Source organism: Oryza sativa, chromosome 5, assembly GCF_034140825.1.
Source record: "Oryza sativa Japonica Group chromosome 5, ASM3414082v1".
NCBI lineage: Eukaryota > Viridiplantae > Streptophyta > Magnoliopsida > Poales > Poaceae > Oryza > Oryza sativa.
In genome coordinates, this window is record NC_089039.1 from 29,038,581 (window position 1) to 29,056,680 (window position 18,100).

Here is an 18,100-nt window from a genome sequence, read left to right on the forward strand (position 1 = left end):
TCCATGTATATACGCATGCCTTTTCTGAAGATGAGAAGAGAATTCCATGTACTGATAGAAAGAGAGAATCTTGAGATGATGTTGCTGTCCACACGCCACGCAGGCAGCTTGGCTTTTGCGGAGGTGCTGCTGCCGCTGCGAGGTCGGGGGATCGAGAAAGAAGAGACGAGCAATCGAGCATCTGCATGCACTGCCGAGTCAGATGATTTTTCGTATCGGCGGCCACAGAAGATAAGAGATCATATCGCCTCCGCTTTTGGAGATACCAGATGATGAAAACAACAGCGGATATCACCATATCAAGGCACATTATCTCCTGTAAAGCTATTCCATGTCCTCTGTCTGCTTCATGCCTGTTTAAGTTTATTTCCCAGTTGCACATATTAGCTGCCTTATTATTTTTTATGTTAGCTTGTCTGATGAGTAAAAAAGGAAAAAAAACTAGCACTTTTGAGACACTGATTCGATCTAATGCACAAAAATATATACATTTTTAGCTAATGAGAGATGCTTAGGAAGAAAAACTAAGCAATTCGAAATTCAGAATTCCATTGTTTAAATGACAAAAAATGATATTCTCTCTACACCTTATATATTATTTTTTTAAAAAAATATAGGACAAACAAGGCACTCATAGTATGTGCACATTCGCCTCTATAAACGCATACACGCATACCCTTACTCTATGAGCTGACATACTTTGACAAAGTCACCACGGGTGCGCTTCACTGTTCGTTTACCAGGTTAATTACAGCAAAGAATATAAATGTGAACATATGTGTCAAGGCTAGAACTTGACATGGCTGCGCTGATTCCACCACAAAGAATCTAACCATAAGCTGCACTCGTTATAAAGAATCTAAATATAGTTATATTTTAGAACTATCTTTAGAACGGATGGAGTTCTTTTTATGTATCAGCTTGCCATGCATCTTGGTCTGATGAAGTAACAAAGGGACAAAAAATTGCATGCAACTATATATACATGTATGCAAGTTGATTTGATACTTTTGGTGAGCGTAGCTCGGTAGCTTAGCCGCTAGAGTTCGAAGAGTGTGGACTGGGGACAGTGGAGTTCCATGTAGCAAGAGTTCGTGGCACCTTTGCAGCGAGCGAGACAATTCTGAATTTCTGACAGCATCTTTAAGCATTACTGTATATGTTTAGTCATGCTATGTCTGCCTTTTAGTTTTAGGTCAGGCTGAGATGCCATGATTCTTGCAGCACATAGAACTGTAGTTACAGGCAAAATACTATATATACATTGAAGCATCTAATCTTCAGAGCAAGTTGCAGTCAACTCAGGTCGGTAATCGAACATATGTTAATTTGATCTTAATTCTGCTCGCATGTTTCTTTCCCTTCAGCTTCTGCATGTTAAATCACCTTTGCATGGAGAAATAATGAACCAAACACAAGAAAAAAAAACTAGCAGAAACTATATTTTCAGTCTAAAATGTTGTTTTTTTCTTCACTTTTGTTTTCCTTTTTTTTAAAAAAAATCAAACGAAAAGAAAGAGCAAACAGAAAGCGAGCCCAAAGCTGACAAAACCAAAGCAGGCCCAACCCCCCGCTACTAATTTCACAAACGTGGGCCCGGTCCATCCATCGTAATTTGGGCCCAGCCCATCATCATCCATCGTAATATGGGCCGGGCTTCTTTTGTGAATTTCTTCCCTTGCAGTCTCCCTCGTCCTCTGTGTCCAAAAGTTGCAACTCCTCCACCCTTTCTTCCCCACGAACGGCGGCGATGGAATCCGACGGCGAGGAGGAGGCCGCGGCGACCCCGGGGGCCGGCGGCGCGCCGGCGGCGGGGAGGCTGAAGGGCTGCCCGGAGCTCATGGTGGACGACGACATGCGGGAGATGGCGAAGACGGCCGCCTGGAGCGTCAGCTCCTGCAAGCCCGGCAACGGCGTCGCCTCCCTCCGCGACGACAACCTCGACACCTACTGGCAGTCAGTAAAACCCGCTCCAAATCTCCATTTGTTTTTCCTTCTTCTTTTTCCGAGGGAGGAGATTGTTAATGTGATTTGGGTTTTGACATTTTTTTTTTGGGTTAGGTCGGACGGGGCGCAGCCGCACTTGGTGAACATTCAGTTCCAGAAGAAGGTGCAGCTGCAGGTGAGTGGAGAGGGATTCCTCACTTGGGCTCAATTTTGTTTGATTCGAGTGGATAATCGTGCTTAGTTGTTCCTCCCTTGCTGTTGCGTCGCAGCTTGTCGTGGTGTATGTGGATTTCAAGCTCGACGAGAGCTATACGCCTAGCAAGATCTCTGTCCGGGCCGGCGATGGCTTCCACAATCTCAAGGTGCTCTCCTCCCACGATAGATAGTTGTGACTTGTGGCAATGTTGCTTGGCCTTTATCTTAGCTTTTAGGCAGATGTGAATATCTGGACTTTTAGTTCTGATTTTGCTCTCATTGGAAAAAGGTTGTTGCTTTTGGATCAAATGTGGTAGTGTCATGTGACGCTTTCAGAAGTTTCGTTACAGTGTTAGGGGCAGTTTGGCATAGTTTGCCTTGGTGTTTATATTGTACTGAACTAGGAATATATTGACATTAGGCTAGGTCGCACTGGAAAATTGTGGCAGGATTTTGTTTCGGTGAACATGGTACCTGTTCTGCTATGCTCTTGCAGGATGAACTGATACTTGAACACTTTCAATTTGCTCACTGATAGTATTGCTTTGATCTAATGATGTGTTATACTTTTCTCGTATCTGTAGGAAATTAAAACTGTGGAGCTTTCAAAGCCAGTTGGGTGGGTTCATATATCATTATCTGGAGCTGATCCCCGGTATGCACTTGTAACGTAAATATAACAGCGATTCAGTACTGTATCTGTTTGATATAGGAGGGCACCAATTGTTCAAGGATTTCTCTTAGGTCTCTCATAGCATTTAAATTTTGAAAGTATATCACAAACTTAAGTATTTTGATTATACAATTTTAATGTGAGCTCATAAAAAAAATGTGAAGTCACATGTGTGACCAAGCTATGGAAATATCACTCCTTACATCTATCAGCAGTGATGGACCATGTCAGATGCTTACTTTATCTCTTGCAAAGTTATTTTTAACACTTCAACACATTGGCTCTTGGCTAGTCTCCATATAAATATGTTTTAATGCAGGAATTAGGATACCTCATATTCTTAGGATAGTGCCTATATTTCATAGTTTATTAGTTCTAATTCTGTCTTTATTATCATTTGAATACTTCGTGCAACTTGAGAAGCACCGATACTCATTTCAGTCTAATGGTACTTGGTACTCCCTTTGCAATATTTGGCCATGAGCACTCTAGAAAATGGTTATAATACTGATCGAATGAAATACACTTAAAATTTAATCTTTCATCTCTCACAGTCAAAATTGGTTGTTTCTAATTGTACTACTCTGTTGAAGACAGTTGTGTAATTTTTTTTCTTTCATATTTGTGCAGAGAAACATTCATTCATACATTTATGCTCCAAATTTCGGTGTTGTCCAATCACTTGAATGGGAGGGATACTCATATTCGACAGATCAAGATATATGGGCCAAGACCGTAAGTTGATATTATACAAAGCCTCTAGTTGTGTTTTAAGTAGTACAGAATGTGATAATCTCAATTAGTTTTGCATCCATCAGATCAGGATTTTATTGGCATAGACTGTAAGTTGGGTATTTTACAGGCAACCACCCCTAAATAGCTGTATTAAGTAGAACAAGATGCAATAATGTTGATTAATTTCATATCTGACAGATCAGAATTTATGGACATAGACTGTCAGTTGGATAATAGTACAATCGACCACCCTCATATGTAGTTGTATTAAGTAGGACAAGATTCAGTAACCTCTAATATTTTCCTGGTGGAAAAAGTAAATCCAAGCATTTCCAACTAAAGAGAACAAACAGAAAATCATACTCTGGTACAATCTGGCATTAACGTCATGATCCATTGCTTACTACATGGTCAGAGTCCATATAGAACTATTGCTTCCTCCCAGATAACAAGCAGTGCATGTTGATGATCCTGGTTGAATAGTGCTGGCACTACAGTATTGCCATTGTCAGGTCTGAAGTCTGTTCTGTGGCTTTCATGTAGTGTCACTCTTGATATCTTACCAACAGTACGGGTACTTAACTGTTGAGCAATTGAACCACTGACATATGGGCCATAATAAAGTGGACCCACATGTCAGTGACTCGACTGCATGTGCAGTTTAAATCAGGGGATTTGCTTCCCTAACATATAAGTTTTTCAACTTTAATTCTTATACTGTTCTTTTGCTTCCAGGAATCATGTTCCCCATCAGCCATTTCACTTCACTTCAAGGGAATTCGTCACCTACTCTACTGTTAGGTGACAGCTGACTAATTTAATTCCGTGGAACCCTCCACATTGGAGCTTTTGTTGAAGATTTTGGATAGCTCAGCACACATGTGAACAGATTGTGTGGTCGATCCCATTCTCTGTGCTTCAGAATTCAGTCTCGCATGATGTGCACCCAGAAATCAACACTGGAAGAAGCATCTGAAGCATCAAGTCTCTCATTGCCTTTCCGGAGAATTGCTGTATTTTTAATATGTAGAAAATTGATATTGGATTCATCTGTGTGTACGAGCTACATTTTCGTCCATGGAGTGTAACATTATCCTCCTCTCGTGTGCAAGAGAAGGTTATTTATTCATTGATATTGAGGATGGCTGATGCTTATGGTCTTGCCTTATTCTTCCCCTTTTTGGTGCTCTTGCTTACCAAGCTCAATGGGTACTGGGCCGTACCTTGTGAAAGGACGAAACAGAAGCCATTCTAGAAGGAAAAAACATTTGATTTTATTTTTAAGTCTTTGTAAAAAAAAACTACTTTTATTGGCACAACTGAATTTTACATAAAATTTGTAAGAATTTCAGAATGAATATTAGTTCCTGCATTTCGTACGGCGAATCAGAATAAATATTAGTTCCTGCATTCCTACCAGTGAAACAGAGCAGGTACTACTCTCAAAACTCAAGAAGAAGAAGAAGAAGAAGAAATGGCGCAGCTGTTGCCCCATTTTCTCTGGGCCGATTGGCATGTGCTAGATTTAAATCGCAATCAAGGCCACCGACCACGTTTCTGTCGAAACCCTGTCTCCCTCACGCATGACGGGCGCAACGCAACTCAAAGCATCGCGTGGTTGGTTGCTGCTGAAACCATGAAAATGGCGTATGTGGAGCACGCGAAATTGATGAGATGGTCCTGACGACGGACGGAGTCTTGGCAGGCATTTCCTTACCAACCTGTCCTGCTGTTCAGCATAAATGTGCACGGTTGCGTATGTTTTCTTCTTGCACCTCATATGTTGTTTTCTCCTCCTGAAACTTCACTGACTAGTTATACAGTGGTCAGAAATATTGTTAGACAGTTATATATCTTAATGTAATTATTTGAATTCAATTAAACTTTCAGTATTTTTTCTAAAAAATCAGTAGTAGCCAATTTCTTCTATGAGGCCTGGTTTAGTTCATAACTTTTTCTTCAAACTTCCAACTTTTTTATCACATCAAAACTTTCTTACACACATAAACTTCCAACTTTTCCATCACATCGTTCCAATTTCAATCAAACTTCCACTTTTGACGTGAACTAAACACACCCTGGGTATTGCAAGTACAATTTGTTATATACTCCTACTACTGCATATGCATTCCATCGGATCAACTGTCAAAGGGTTTCTGCATATGGCAGAAAGCCAGAAATGTAAATCATTTTTATACTATCTTAAAAAAAACATCTAACTGAGGCGCCTGATAAAACATAAGGGCTGTCAGGGGCAGAGGCCGTCCATATGCAGCCAAGCTGCCATTTGAGCCATGCATGATCTTGTCAGCTAACGGAAATGATTCAATGTAATGGGGACTACCACAGATAAACAAATGGGGTTAATTTAGGGCGTCTTTACTTTGTTTACGCATCATCATTTTATATTTAGGGAGTCATAAACAAGTCTGCCAAGTAGTAGAATTGCATAGGTCAGCAGGAGACCACTGGACTAGCAATAATACTATGTATTTGCAAGCATGTAGGTCCTCCAATGATAAGGGCTGGTGGGCTGGCTCCCTACAAACATGCATTTTTCTCTACTGGGCCCCAGCTTAGCTGACCTCCAAAGATCAACAAGATAGCATCAGTACTACTACTATTCTCTATTAATTAATTAATTTCCTAATCCTGCATGCCAAGGGTTTAGGGTTAGTCGCTAGAATGTGTGGTCTTTACTTAAAAAGAGGATTCAGTAGTACTTGTATGTTCATCAATTTTACTGGTTATTGTTTCCTGTGTGATCATATTTAGCTTTCTTATAAAGCTGGATTCCTATAATTTTATCATATGTTAAATATGTTCACCATCTTGTTTTAATTGAAGCTATGCACTAGTAATATGAAAAGTGAAAGCCCCAAATTGAGCTCTCCTGCATCAAATAAGCAGCATTGGACAGCTAGATGCAAAGAAAGTAGAGCAAAAGCGACTGAAAGTATGAAACAGTGTGGCATTTTAAACTTGAGAATCGCAGCAAAGCAGGGTGCATTGTAAAGAGCAAAGGAGCTAGCCGGCATGTATGTTTCAATCCAGATTCGTGATCAGATTTAAACCTGCTTTATCGCCTACCTGTGATCTCTTTTCCGCATTCTTTGTATCTAAGGCATAAGATAGATTCCTTTAAAGCAACGAGATTTATTGTCAAGGGCTTAATGCCCGTCAGGAATTCCAAGCTTTTGGTCAAATCAATGTAGGTAGGACATGCTTGAGCATTTTTAATCTGTAACTTTACATTTAGGAACTACATTTTCAGGACAACCTGGAACTGAAGTTTTCATGTGCCCTCTACTGATGAGTATATACTGCTTTACAAGTTTCGCTAGGCATAAGAAAAGGAAACACTGTCATGTCCAAGCCCAAAAATCTGTTCTTTTTTTTTTGAATTCATAATGGGAATGAAATTAAAACGGTGCGATATAATAGTATGTGCATATATAAGTTATTACTACTTAACTGTGTTATATAGTATGTTTTTATGTGATTACTAATTAATTTTGTCAGTTGTACTGAATGATTGGTAAACAAAAACAGCATGGTGGAACACATTTATGCATAATTTCATTCACATGCTGAGACAAAAAATTGACGGCTAGATCTCCATCATACAGTAATGCTGATCACGAACATGATAGAGACAAATTAGCTTTGTAAGTTTGTAACCCCACAGAGATATTGACGTGCCAAGGGAGAGCCAGGAAGATCCCAGCTATATTACCTGGAGATCTAGAAGATATATGGCTGATTATGCATGGTTGGTCCAATGGATCCATCACGCAAATTATTAGGTTGCTGCCCCCACGCAGGCACGTCGTCCAAACTAATAATCCAACAGAAGAGCTCAAAAACAATTAGGTGCCAACCAACCAACTCCCCAAAACTGAATGATCAAGCCAAAAAAACCTGGTAAAACCCTGACCCAACCAACCAACCAGCTACATGACAACATAATTATAGGAGAGTCTTGGAGATCATGGATAGATAGATAGGTTGATAGATTAATATATGTATTGTGATCTTTGATGACCCAAACTGGCAACTAACCAAACCACACAATGGCATGCACAGGGGTGAGTGACACAAGCCATTACTATTCAAAAATGCTGGCATTGCTAGGATTCAAACAGGGTGTTAACGTCATGGGGACTTGACATTGTTGTCTGGAGCACATGTCCTTTGGTGATTGGACGATGGTGATTGTTTTGGGGCCATTAGAAAGGGCTGGATTTGATTGGCACACCCACTGTTAACTAACACATAGGCATATGATATACTAGATATAACTAGCCATCCATGTTGGTAGCTTAGCTATCTCTTTTATTTAGTTGTTTGCATGGGATAGTTAGTTTAGTTATTACTACTAAGATAGTTTTTGTTATCCTTGGATGAGCAAGAATGATGGAGAAGGGACACCAGAAAAACATCAGAAAAATGCTACTCTTTTGGAAGAAGATGGCATGCAATGATTCTTGGCGAGTAGTGATCGGAACACCCAATGAGATCGCCCACTGGCATTTGTTTTGTGTAATTGTGTTCTTGTCAGGCGTAATCCTTTCCATGCAAAAAGTGCTCATTATTGTTGTCCCGGCTAAGCTTAGCTCCATGGATGAATTAATTTTCGGGCAACTAGAAAGGTAAGTAAACACACTAGTTAGTGACTGAATTAATGGACACACCTGCCAGATCCAACATGCTGCATATCAATTGCTTCCATCGACGACTTGCCGGATCATCACTGAACTGTCTCTTCCGTACGCTTTAATTCTTCTTCAGACACAGAGCCTGCCGTGTGTGCAGTGCACACACACATACTGTACGTACAGAAGGCGTCTGAGGTCTAGCGTGCAAATCACAACACTACTGAAATCTGAACTCTGAATTTCTGAATGCATAAAGCTGTTTGGTCTTCTGAAATGCACCTATATATACAAGACAATTACAAGCTGCAAGAACACACAGAATCATATCGGTTTGCAGTCGCGCACACATTGATCCAAGGACAAAGCTAAGGATCAACGTACATCAATGGAAGTCGTTTTCAGCATGCGAAACGCAGGGCAAAGCGATCGTCGTCGTGAGTAGCCTGAAACTCTGAAACGAACTATTCGACGATCGGCACACACAGGAGAAGAGAATCGGTGGAGAGAGATCGATCTTACGAGCTGTTGCTATCGCATTGAATCGCCAATGACCGGTACACCCCACCAAACCACACACCCCCCCCCCCCCTGCAAATAAGAGTACCAGACACCGTGTCCGGTTGCTTGCTTGCTCCCTCCCTCCCTTGCACACCATTCCACCCCCATCGTTTTCACGCGGCGGCGGCGCAGGATCGTCCTCTACGCACGCGGCCGGTGGCCGGCCACCCGGCTAATTTCTCCGCGGAATTACGACAGCCGCCGGCGGCGCCGGAGATCGGAATTAAATAGATTTTTCTAATTTACTATCCTCTAACTTTAAGTAACCGGTATGTAAGCCCGTAGTTCGTGAGCCCACATGTCAGTGATCTATGTTAGATGACAACTCTTCCCCGGAGATCGAGCTGGCCTGGTGTGGTTGAGGAAGGAAAAAGAACTGTATGAAACATGTGGTGTGAATTCTAAAAATAAAAAAAAAATCATGCGGCGTGCAAATGCGTGGCAAATTGGCAGCTTAGTTGTGGTTTTGTTTGCAATTGATCAACTGACAAAAACTCCGTGCCGGGCCTTTGATTCGGTTGCATGGTTGCCTGGTTGGTCGCAGCGATCGTAGGCGTAACGTTGGGCAACGGGAAGACTATCAGTCATGTTTGTGATTATTATCATGTGAAACAACGGAAGTATATGCACGATGCGTTTATACGTGCAAAACGACCATAGTTGACCTACGGACGCATATCCTAGCAGCGTTTGCGCGCAACGACTCTTCCGAAACCATAATCGATCAAATTGGCCGCAAACAAGTCACTATACCATGACCTATGTGAGACCCTCTGTCGGGTCGATTTGATAATTTGAAACTTTGTAACGAGCTTCAATTATTTAACATCTTGACCAACTAATTCACTCCAATGATAATTGGCAACAAATTGGCATAAGTGTTAATTGAAGCAAATTAGCAATAAAAGAAATATTAGATCATCAAAATTCTCCATATAATTGGATCATGACAATGTTTTGTAAAATAACGAGCAATATACTTTATACATTACCACATATATACTTCACACTAGTATACATATGCATTTATTTTTTTAAAAAAATATAATACATAATATAGTATAGGAGATCATAAATGTGTTGTTACAGTTATAGTCTACTCTCACCTATACTTTATTCACTATATATTCAATAGAAAACAACAACCCTGATATGCAATAATATATATATTTATTACATATGTATCAAACAATCGGATAATCTACATAACCATAATGCGTGCATGGTATCCAATACAACCACGCACGACATACTGGTGCATGTAGACTTATTATTGTTAGGAGACAATAGCCAGCAACGTGTTTAATGTTACAATTTAGTCGTACATACAATACCATAAATTTTTTAAACAAAATACACTATAAAAGCATGCATCTATATAGATGCATGTACATTTAGGGGGTGTTTGGTTGTCACCCACACTTTACCACGTGTAAAGTTAGACATATTTGTTCACATTGGCAATTGTTTGGTTGTAGCCACAATTATGACAAAGATTGTTTTTCAATAATCTGGGTCCCACATGTCATTGACTCATATAAGTATGACAAGATTCCCTTAGATTTGTTAAGGTATGGTCAACAATTTGATCGTCTCAACTTAGATACGTGTGCCAATATTTGTTAATAAATTATAGCAAAATATGGTTAGCAACCAAAGCAAAATGTCTTATATCATTGAAAAGAATGTAGAAGAATAATCACGCGTCGTAACACGTGAAATGCAAATTTTTTATTTAAAAAAATCAATATACAGTGAGCGTCCACGAGACGGCCAACCCACGCCGGTGAGGTGAAAGAAAGAATCGGTGTGAAACCGTGTGTGGGACGAAGAGAAGCCAAGCCAGAGAGGCAGCCGCCCGCACCGCACGTAGGGGAGAGAGGCAGGATGCGACCAACGCCGACGCGTTGCCGGCCGCGACTCCCCCCCACCCCCCCCCCCCCCCCCCCCCCCCGCCGCGCGCCGGGGCATTGCATTGCTGCTGCTGGAGACATACCTCCACTCCGCCCATCTCTCTCTCTCAAACGGAGACGAGACGACACATTTCCTTTTCTTTTTTTCCCCTGTCCGCCGCACGCCCCACCCCACTCATTCCCCGGCCCCACCCGGTGACCCCACCACGGGAGTAGTATTTTTTTTACTCCCAAAAATCCCACCGGAAAAAACACCCACCCACACACACACAAACACAACTCCTCCGCTGCTGCCTCCCACTCTCCCCCTCACCTCGCCGCCTCCTCCCCTTCTCCCCGCCGCCGACGAGGTCCAGACCGTGGAGCCTGCCGCGGCGGCGGCGGCGGCGGCGGCGGCGGTCGCCATGGATGCGCCGCGGAGGGAGCGGAGGCACCAACACCACCACCGGAAGGCGGCGGCTCAGGTTCAGGCTGCACCTGCTATTGCCGCTGTGGGGGTGGGAGCGGGAGGGAATGGGGCGGCGGCGCGGGCGGCGTACGGGGACGTGTTCGGGGGCCCGCCGAGGTTCGCCGCGCCGTTCGGGGGCGCGCCGGCGGACTACGCCGAGGTGTTCGGGGGCGTGGCGGCCACCTGCTCCATCCCGTTCCTCGACCTGCCCCCCGTGCCCGCCGTGGGCGCCGACTACGGCTTCTTCGGCCGCGCCGGGGCCGGGGACTACGGGGAGATCTTCGGCCGCTTCGACTTCGGGGACTTCGCGCTGCCGTACGAGGAGCTGTTCGCCGAGGCGGAGGCGGAGGCGGTGGGGGAGATTGGGGCGGAGGAGATCGCCTCGTCGACTGGGAGCTCCTCCAGGTTCGTGCCATTTCTCCCTTCACTTGCTTCCCTCCTCATCTCATCTGCGCTTGTTTCCATGGAGTGCAAGACTGTTTTCATCTGATGCGCAAAGACTGTTTTAATCCGTGGCTTTCTTCGCCGTTTCAAAGGTTTTCGTCTAGGAAATGGGATTCGAAAGATTAGTGAGATTTCCGATTTCTTTTCTCTCTGAAAATGTCACTGTAAATAACATTAGTCCAATACTGGGAAGGATTTCCAAACTGCTTCTGCCTTGCATCCTTTTGCTCGTAAAGGTGGTTATTTTTTTAAGGATATACTGTTAACTTTGCTCGCCAATCGTCATTCCTAGCTTTAGGGGTTGGAGAAGCTACTTAGGGAGCATTAGGCATTTCTCGAATTATCTTGGTATCACTGATGATTCACAAAGTTGGTTCCTTTGAGGAGAAAGTAGAGCCTTTTTTTTACGTGTTTCCTGTGTTGACGTGAAATGGTGGCAACAGGGATCGGTACATTTGCTCTTTTTTAGTGTTTCTAGGCTATTTGACTATTCAGGGTCTGTTTTGTGCACAATCTGTTGCTCACAAGCTTCGATGTTTTCATGTGCATACAACATTTTGGAACTACTATATATCTGTCTTAGTTAGAGATCAATGATGCCTTGTTGATGTTAGGTTGTAATCTTTTAGTGGAGATTGCCAGATAGTTGGGATAGTACTGTTCCTCACTTCCTTTGTGTGAATCAGAAAACTGAACTTATAAGGAGAATTAGATACTTACTAGATCTGTATAACGGGGATAATTTGGATGGTACACAAGTGGCAAGCTTGTCATGCAAGAGTTTTCAGTTGTATGGTTCAGTTTTGTGACAGCCAGCCTCACGGCCATGTTGGCTCAAAGATGGTACAAATTGGCAAGGTATTGGCAGACGAGGAAAGTGGGATGCACAAAAATCGATTTGCGATGTTACACATGCTTCTGTTATTCGTCAAATGATAATGAATGTACTAGGATTGGCATTTCTTGATTTTTCATTCTAGCTTACGTGTGCGCAGCTATGGAGACCAATGTTTCTTGATATATGGCCCATTTCTGTTGGCTGAGATTTTAGTGGCGTGACCCATCATGCCGTCTCGCACCAGAAAGTCATTTACCCCCCTACATTCTTTGTGCTCTTTATAGTTCCTTGACAACGGTGCGGTTTTCTGTGATTCTAGAGTTCTTTTGTTATGGCTGCTTTTTTGGCACCCATTTGTATTTTACCTGTCCATGCCTTTTCCTCTTTAATTTGCACTTATGGAGAGCATACTCTATATTTGTCACTTAATATATTCTCCTTTTTTGTGTTTAACAGGTCATCGATGATAAAAGAGTCTAGCCAACCAGATGCGCAGTCATTTATGCTTCCTCAACATTTCAAGGAGCATGAGTCTTCTGTAATTTCCTTCCCTCCAGACAATCAGCAGTTTGTCATGTCATATAACAAGACTACCCAGAGATCTGACGATCTAGTTGAGATGACTACTGATCCTTCAATGGATTATGTGGTTGATTCTTGCGAATTTCCTCACGTGCCAACAACTAATCATGTTGCAACAATGGATAGTGGTATAGAAGCTAATGGAGAAAAAAGGAAGAAGTCCACCACAACCTCTGCAAGTGTCAGTCTAAGGAGCTCTGAGAGTGATTTCACAGTTGATCAGAAGCAGCACATTCCAGCATATCCACCTATTTCTGAAAAAGTTTCTGCAAATGAGAATCACAAGAACTCCAATAGTATTTCAACATCCAGTAATGGAACACCTTCTCCTGATTATGCCTTTCTAAGGGTTTCTGATGTCAACGTGCAAACACAAACAGTAAAACCACCACCTCCTCTGAAGCAGACATCTAAATTGCTTAAGAGGAGAGAGATTTTAGCAAAAGGAGATGTCCATCTTGAAAATCACAGCTGCCCTCCAGCCTCTTCTGCTCATGCCCCTTCAAACACCAGCACATCTCAGGCTGAAAGAAGAGACGATACTGCTTTGTTTAATAATGAGGCCAATCCCAGTTCTGCTGCAGCTGCTATGAAGGAAGCAATGGAATATGCAGAAGCTAGGTTAAGAGCTGCGAAAGAACTGATGGAGAGAAAAGGGGACAGTTTTAAACTTCGTAAGAAACCAAGCCATCATAGAAGCACAAGATCTACAGAAATAAAGGTTCCTACAGAGTCAGACACATTCGATGAGAACCTCTCCGTGAAGAAGTCAACAAAGGAGGAAATGAACTCTGAGGATTCGTTGCTGGACAAGCACCAGAAGGCTAGTGCAGTTAGAACAGATCATTGTGATGACAGTGGAAAAAGGGCATTGTCGCTGGAGAAACCTCAGCATATGCAAAGCTGCACTGCACCCAATCAAACTTCCAGTAAACTAGGTAAGTTAGGCAACTGGACATCAGGTGATGAATTTTATGAGCTGACTGGAGAAGATCAGAAACAGAAAACAGATGCAGCTGTAGGGGAGGAAGATAAGTGTGAGGTAACAAATCCTGTCACCAAGCTCAGCAAGGAACAAAAATGCGAAGTTACTGCAGCGGACTCTGATTTGGAAAGGTATGAAAAGCTGTGGGAGGTTAATGATGGCAGGGATGCAGGAGTGAAACATGTCAATCCGAGAGAAGATAATACATCTCCAATGGGGAAAGATAGGGTGTCTATGATTCTGGAAGCTTCTACAGAAAATATAGACCATGAAAAAATTTATAACTCTCATTTTGAGGGTCCTAAAGTTGTGGAAACTTCTAATGAAAGCCATGATGGTGAGGATGGGGCTGTTGAGATTCCTTGTAAGAGTGGAATCACTATTTCAGAACCAAACTTGATGAAGGACATGCACGGTTCATTCATGGAGGCTTCTTCACCTGGAGAGTATGTGGCCGATTTTGGTAAAGGCACTACAGAGGAAAGTCCAGTAGCAGGAATATCGCTGGAGCCTAAAACCACTAAAGAGGAACTTGAGGCAGCATGTGATGCTGAGATGCAATGCACCACAGGGGATAGTGAAAAATTACAAGAATCTTCAGAAGTCACCAGCATTGATAACTCACTGGCAAGACAAATTAAATCATTGATTCTAGAAGATCTCGAGGGATCTTCTGAAACTCAAGCTTTCCCAGGGGACCCCGGTACTGCTGGGTCAGAAGCTGAAACTTATGGGAGGAACCTTGGTACAACTGGGTTGGAAACTGAAAGTTATGGGAGGGAAAAGTTCAGTTTTGTTGAAGAATCATTCATGCATAATGCAAACAGGAATGTAACTGAATCACCCGTAGAAACTCCAATCCCTGAACAAGTAGAGAATGTTGAGATTGAAGATAGAGTTGGTTCATGTGCACATTCTGAAGAATCAACCGTGGATAAAGATTCCGAGTGTCCTGAAGAGGGAAGTGATATTACTTCACAAAACAACAATCTGCCAGATCATGAAGATTCAACTATGCTAAATGTATTTGAGGTGGCCAGCAAATTGATTAAAAGAGACCTAGATCAAGAAAAGCAAGATACACTACAGCCTGGTGAAGTAGAAACTAGAACTGTCTTGGATAGTAATGACAAAGATACAAAAGAAAACCCTTCAGAAAATAGTAACACGATAGGTAGTGAAGAAGTCTTGAGTCACGGTAACCAGGAGGACCAGAAGGTGCCTGAAATGGATAAAACCAAAGGACGAAGTGATGCAAATGCACAAGTTAAATTAAGTGGTGTAAACTTTTATGAAGATGGAGATGTTACAAGTGCTGCTAATAATGTTACAACTAGATTGACTACAAATTCAAAAGGCCAGGCGTCTTCCTCTTCAGAAATGCTAACTGGCAGACAGCACTTGCCTCAAGATGCTGGACCTGCTATTTCTCAGACATCTAACGGAACTTTCCCTAGTCTTGAAAAGACCGAAGAAGTTTGCAAAGAAGCTGGGAGAGAATTACCAACAGATAAATCTGCTGCATTTGAAGATGAGAATAGCAGGGCATGCAAATCAAAGGCAGAGCTAAAGCAGCAACAATTTCATTCTGAGAAGAGTAGCAGTTTACCTAAATCTGCAGAAGGTCATATCCCATCTTCTGCTGATATATCAAGAAAAGAAACACCTGGGGTTCAGAGACTCAAAGAGCAGGGAAGTCTAAGAACAGAAAGGGAAAGAGAGAAGGACAAAGAGGCTTCTCGGAGACTGGAAGAAACAAAAGAAAGGGATAAAAAATTTGAGAAGGAAAGGGAAATTGCTGAAGAGAGGGAAAGAAAAAAACTAGAAGAACAGGAAAGGGAGAGGGAACGGGAAAAGGATAGACTTGCTGTTGAAAGAGCTACAAGAGAAGCACATGAGAGAGCATTTGCTGAGGCTCGTGAAAGGGCAGAAAAAATAGCATTGGAAAGGGTTACTGCAGCACGGCAACGGGCTTCTGCTGAGGCCCGAGAAAAAGAAGAGAGAGCGAGTACTGAAGCAGCTGCTGAGAGGGCTGCTAGGATAAAAGCAGAACGTGCAGCGGTTGAACGAGCAACTGCAGAAGCTCGAGAGAGGGCAATTGAAAAGGCTAAGGCTGAAAAGGCTGCCGCAGAGGCAAGAGAACGGAGAGAACGGTACAGATCCTCTTTCAAGGAGAGTTTTAAGTCCAGCAATCTGGTAGGTGATGTTTATTGATATGATACACTATGTGGTTCTGTTTAAGGATTTCACATAGTAATATGTAATGCTTTCTTTAACAGTCTTGACAATTTTGAAATATTGGTTCTGGATGCAGGATAATCGACAGGACACACAGTTTCAGAGAGCGGTTTCCAGTAACTTAATGAGAAACCCAGATTCATATAGCAAAGGTACTTATTATTTCCACAAGTATTTTGTAAATTGTAATCTTAGTTCTTTTTTATGAGAGAGTTGTGGAAGTTCCATTGCCTCACTAATTTACAAAACAATGCAAGTAGTGTTGCATTTTTTTCTCAAAATAAAGTGTTGTTTTGCATGAATTGGTGAGTAAACAATAATTGCTCTCTTATTTCTTTGCTCTTTGGTATTTGTTAACTGTAGGGCTTGAGGTTGAATCAGCTTTAAGGCATAAAGCAAGATTAGAGAGGCATCAACGCACAGCTGAGCGTGTGGTAAGCCCCATTTTTTTGTTTTGTTTTGTTTTGTTTCACCCTTTTTAGTTGTCTGTTTCGTAGTAGTTCTCATGATGTAAATATTACCTGTTCTTAGACAAAAGCACTAGCTGAGAAGAACATGCGTGACCTGCTGGCGCAAAGAGAGCAAGCAGAGAAACATGTAAGGAATTGAGCACAAACAAAATCTCCCTTCTCTCGCTTGCCTACAATTTCCTCATAGAATCTGCTGCTTATTTTCATGTTTCAGAGGTTGTCTGAGTACCTAGATCCTGAGATCAAGAGATGGTCAAACGGAAAGGAAGGAAATCTGCGAGCCTTGTTATCCACATTGCAATATGTAAGTGACTATTTGTAAATCCCAGGAAGCTGTAAAACCATTCTGAGAGACTATGACAAACATATAACCTTTTTTTAATCTTTTTTTTCTCCATTTCTCCCTGGCAGATTCTTGGAGCTGACAGTGGTTGGCAGCCAGTGCCACTTACAGAGCTAATTACAGCTGCTGCTGTGAAGAAAGCCTACAGGAAGGCAACCCTTTGTGTCCATCCAGATAAATTACAGCAAAGGGGTGCTACAATCAGACAGAAATACATATGCGAGAAGGTTTTTGATCTTCTTAAGGTTTGTGCAATGTCTACAAAATTTGTTATGATTATTTGGAAGTTCATTTTCTCATGTGTCCTTTTCCATTTCTGATTGCATTAGTACAAGCATGTTTGCAAGAACTGTGTTACTCTAGGATCATTCTGGTTTAACAATTCTCTGGGAACCTTTCACCTCCTAATTACGCTGTTAATACGATGTTTTGGGTCCCCTGTTCCTTTTCACCGTTATCGCACAAGCTAATCCGATTTAGGGCCTGGAGATTATTTAGCAAGCATGCTATGCAAGTGTCAATAGGCAACTGTAAATCAACTCAAATTCTAGAATGAACCACGCCTTGATTCTTCACCTTTGCTACGGAGTAGCTTGGAAGGAACTATGATTGTTTAAACTTACTGAATTTGGCTTGAGTTGCTCCTTTTCTTCATCGCACTGACAGTTTTAAGCAAATTGTGCTCACCGGATCCGCTTCTTTTGCAGGATGCTTGGAACAAGTTCACTTCGGAGGAGCGCTAGGATGGATGCTGAAACAGCCGATTTATTTTCGAGACAGGAAATTCGTTAGTAATTATATAGCCATATTGTTAGTTTGTTAATTCAATATTGGTGTAAATATGCAGTTCTAGATATCTTGCTAGATGATGATGACGCTCGTCGCTCCTTGAATCGATTCAATAGAAGAGCTTCATTGCTCCTAGTCTCTTGTCGAAATTATTATACATTCCTGGAGAGTTCTGCCATTGTTTTACTTGGTGGCAGAAACTGAAAGGGCGTCAGAATTCAAATTCCGGATTCCCTTTGCTCTTAATCTCGCGTGCCACAGTAGCTCTGAGTCTGGACCGTGCT

At 42.2% G+C, this 18,100-nt stretch overlaps 2 protein-coding genes across 2 annotated transcripts; both read left to right on the forward strand.

Annotated features, from left to right (window-relative positions):
- The first annotated feature begins 1,699 nt into the window (after window positions 1-1,699).
- LOC4339716 (anaphase-promoting complex subunit 10) lies at window positions 1,700-4,711 on the forward strand. The gene is made up of 6 exons (XM_015782713.3): window positions 1,700-1,956; window positions 2,062-2,122; window positions 2,217-2,309; window positions 2,727-2,797; window positions 3,446-3,550; window positions 4,286-4,711. The coding sequence occupies exons 1-6, from the start codon at window positions 1,751-1,753 to the stop codon at window positions 4,353-4,355; spliced, it is 606 nt and encodes a 201-aa protein (XP_015638199.1). The 5' UTR covers window positions 1,700-1,750; the 3' UTR covers window positions 4,356-4,711.
- Window positions 4,712-10,932: 6,221 nt separating this feature from the next.
- Window positions 10,933-17,951, forward strand: LOC4339717 (auxilin-like protein 1). The gene is made up of 8 exons (XM_015784526.3): window positions 10,933-11,532; window positions 12,866-16,172; window positions 16,291-16,366; window positions 16,578-16,648; window positions 16,746-16,811; window positions 16,899-16,988; window positions 17,096-17,272; window positions 17,735-17,951. The coding sequence occupies exons 1-8, from the start codon at window positions 11,084-11,086 to the stop codon at window positions 17,768-17,770; spliced, it is 4,272 nt and encodes a 1,423-aa protein (XP_015640012.1). The 5' UTR covers window positions 10,933-11,083; the 3' UTR covers window positions 17,771-17,951.
- The last annotated feature ends 149 nt before the right edge of the window (window positions 17,952-18,100 follow it).